The following is a 2500-nucleotide window of genomic DNA, read 5'->3' as shown; positions in this document are numbered from 1 at the left end:
TGTGTGTGTGTGTGTGTGTGTGTGTGTGTGTGTGGTGTGTGTGTGTGTGGCTTCATTATATAGATACTCCACTGTTACTTTCTTAGCTTACGCATGTTTCATGATAAGTGTTTTATGTGATGTATTCCCATGCTTTTTGTTCTTGCTTAATGTAAGTCGCTCTGGATTAAGAGCGTCTGCTAAATGCCTAAATTGTAATTGTAATTGTAAATTGTCTCGTGTGTGTGTGTGTTGTGTGTGTGTCTCTCTCTCTCTCTCTCTCTCTCTCTCTGTGTGTGTGTGTGTGTGTGTGTGTGTGTGTGTGTGTGTGTGTGTGTGTGTGTGTGTGTGTGTCTCTCTCTGTGTGTGTGTGTGTGTGTGTGTGTGTGTGTGTCTCTCTCTCTCTCTCTCTCTCTCTCTCTCTCTCTCTCTGTGTGTGTGTGTGTGTGTGTGTGTGTGTGTGTGTGTGTGTGTGTGTGTTCAGGAGGGGACCTGCACTACCACCTCTCCCAGCATGGGGTCTTCAGCGAGAAGGACATGCGTTTCTACGCGGCTGAGATCATCCTGGGGCTGGAGCACATGCACAACCGCTTCGTCGTCTACCGAGACCTCAAGGTACTTATTTAACCCCTTTTGGTGTTAGCATCATGCTATGCTTTAGCTATTGAAAAACAGCAGATCTACAAGCTCATAGCGCGCCACCGAGTGGCGCGCTATGAGCTTGTAGATCTGCTATTTTTGAAAAACCGAAGAACGACTGACATACAGTAGAAACATAGCTTTTTCAGAAAACTGTCAGGATGTAGAAGACATCTTTAGAATCTGATCTCAGGTCAGAATGGGAAACTGTCAGGATGTAGAAGACATCTTTAGAATCTGATCTCAGGTCAGAATGGGAAACTGTCAGGATGTAGAAGACATTTTTTTTTAATCTGATCTCAGGTCAGAATGGTAAACTGTCAGGATGTAGAAGACATTTTTTTTAAATCTGATCTCAGGTCAGAATGGAAAACTGTCAGGATCTAGAAGACATTTTTTAGAATCTGATCTCAGGTCAGAATGGTAAACTGTCAGGATGTAGAAGACATTTTTTAGAATCTGATCTCAGGTCAGAATGGTAAACTGTCAGGATGTAGAAGACATTTTTTAGAATCTGATCTCAGGTCAGAATGGTAAACTGTCAGGATGTAGAAGACATTTTTTTAGAATCTGATCTCAGGTCAGAATGGAAAACTGTCAGGATGTAGAAGACATTTTTTAGAATCTGATCTCAGGTCAGAATGGTAAACTGTCAAGATGTAGAAGACATTTTTTTTAATCTGATCTCAGGTCAGAATGGTAAACTGTCAGGATGTAGAAGACATTTTTTTAGAATCTGATCTCAGGTCAGAATGGAAAACTGTCAGGATGTAGAAGACATTTTTTTAGAATCTGATCTCAGGTCAGAATGGTAAACTGTCAGGATGTAGAAGACATTTTTTAGAATCTGATCTCAGGTCAGAATGGTAAACTGTCAGGTTGTAGAAGACATTTTTTTAGAATCTGATCTCAGGTCAGAATGGAAAACTGTCAGGATGTAGAAGACATTTTTTAGAATCTGATCTCAGGTCAGAATGGAAAACTGTCAGGATGTAGAAGACATTTTTTTAGAATCTGATCTCAGGTCAGAATGGTAAACTGTCAGGATGTAGAAGACATTTTTTAGAATCTGATCTCAGGTCAGAATGGAAAACTGTCAGGATGTAGAAGACATTTTTTTAGAATCTGATCTCAGGTCAGAATGGAAAACTGTCAGGATGTAGAAGACATTTTTTAGAATCTGATCTCAGGTCAGAATGGTAAACTGTCAGGATCTAGAAGACATTTTTTTTAATCTGATCTCAGGTCAGAATGGGAAACTGTCAGGATGTAGAAGACATTTTTTTAGAATCTGATCTCAGGTCAGAATGGTAAACTGTCAGGATGTAGAAGACATTTTTTTAGAATCTGATCTCAGGTCAGAATGGGTTAATTAACAAAGGAAACAGAGCATGCACCTCCACTCTAGCCCAGGTGGTTCTGGACAAAAGGCAGTACGAGAGGACAAAAATAGAGTCTGCAACACCGCTATGTCACTCAGCTCCACTGGTTTATTTGACTCAACGCTTCCATCCCTTAGGATCTTCTTAAACCCATTTAGGCCTGACGTCGAAATTTAGAAAAAATGTTTTCGGAAAAACCTCATGTTTCTGTATCGGTGGTGCTCAATATTTCATGTCAAGGACCCCAAATAATATGTACTATATGCCTCTGAAAATATATTGTTCCTGTTTTTTCCAGTTATTAATTAACCCATTCTGACCTGAGATCAGATTCTATACGAGGTTTCCGCCGGACACACACTGGTCTGATGAACCCATTCTGACCTGAGATCAGATTCTAAAAATGTCAGTCGCTCTTCGATTTTTCAAAAATAGCAGACCTACAAGCTCGTAGCGCGCCACTCGGTGGCGCTCTATGAGCTTGTAGATCTGCTATTTTT

The 2500-nt window shown here is 40.4% G+C and overlaps 1 protein-coding gene across 1 annotated transcript in view; it reads left to right on the top strand.

The window, feature by feature from the left end:
• The window catches only part of grk3 (G protein-coupled receptor kinase 3), a gene marked incomplete at both ends in the record, with an annotated part of 89702 nt that overhangs the window by 53065 nt on the left and 34137 nt on the right, over positions 1 to 2500 (top strand). Inside the window, one exon of the mRNA XM_083792957.1 lies at positions 464 to 594. Coding sequence (XP_083649083.1) covers positions 464 to 594 — 131 coding nt within the window. The remainder of the gene's footprint in view (positions 1 to 463; positions 595 to 2500) is intronic.

The sequence above is a fragment of the Protomyctophum parallelum genome (assembly GCF_964188405.1).
Source record: "Protomyctophum parallelum genome assembly, chromosome: 21".
Taxonomy (NCBI): Eukaryota; Metazoa; Chordata; class Actinopteri; order Myctophiformes; family Myctophidae; genus Protomyctophum; species Protomyctophum parallelum.
Note: the sequence above shows the minus strand (reverse complement) of the source record. Positions and strands in the feature narration are given on the sequence as shown.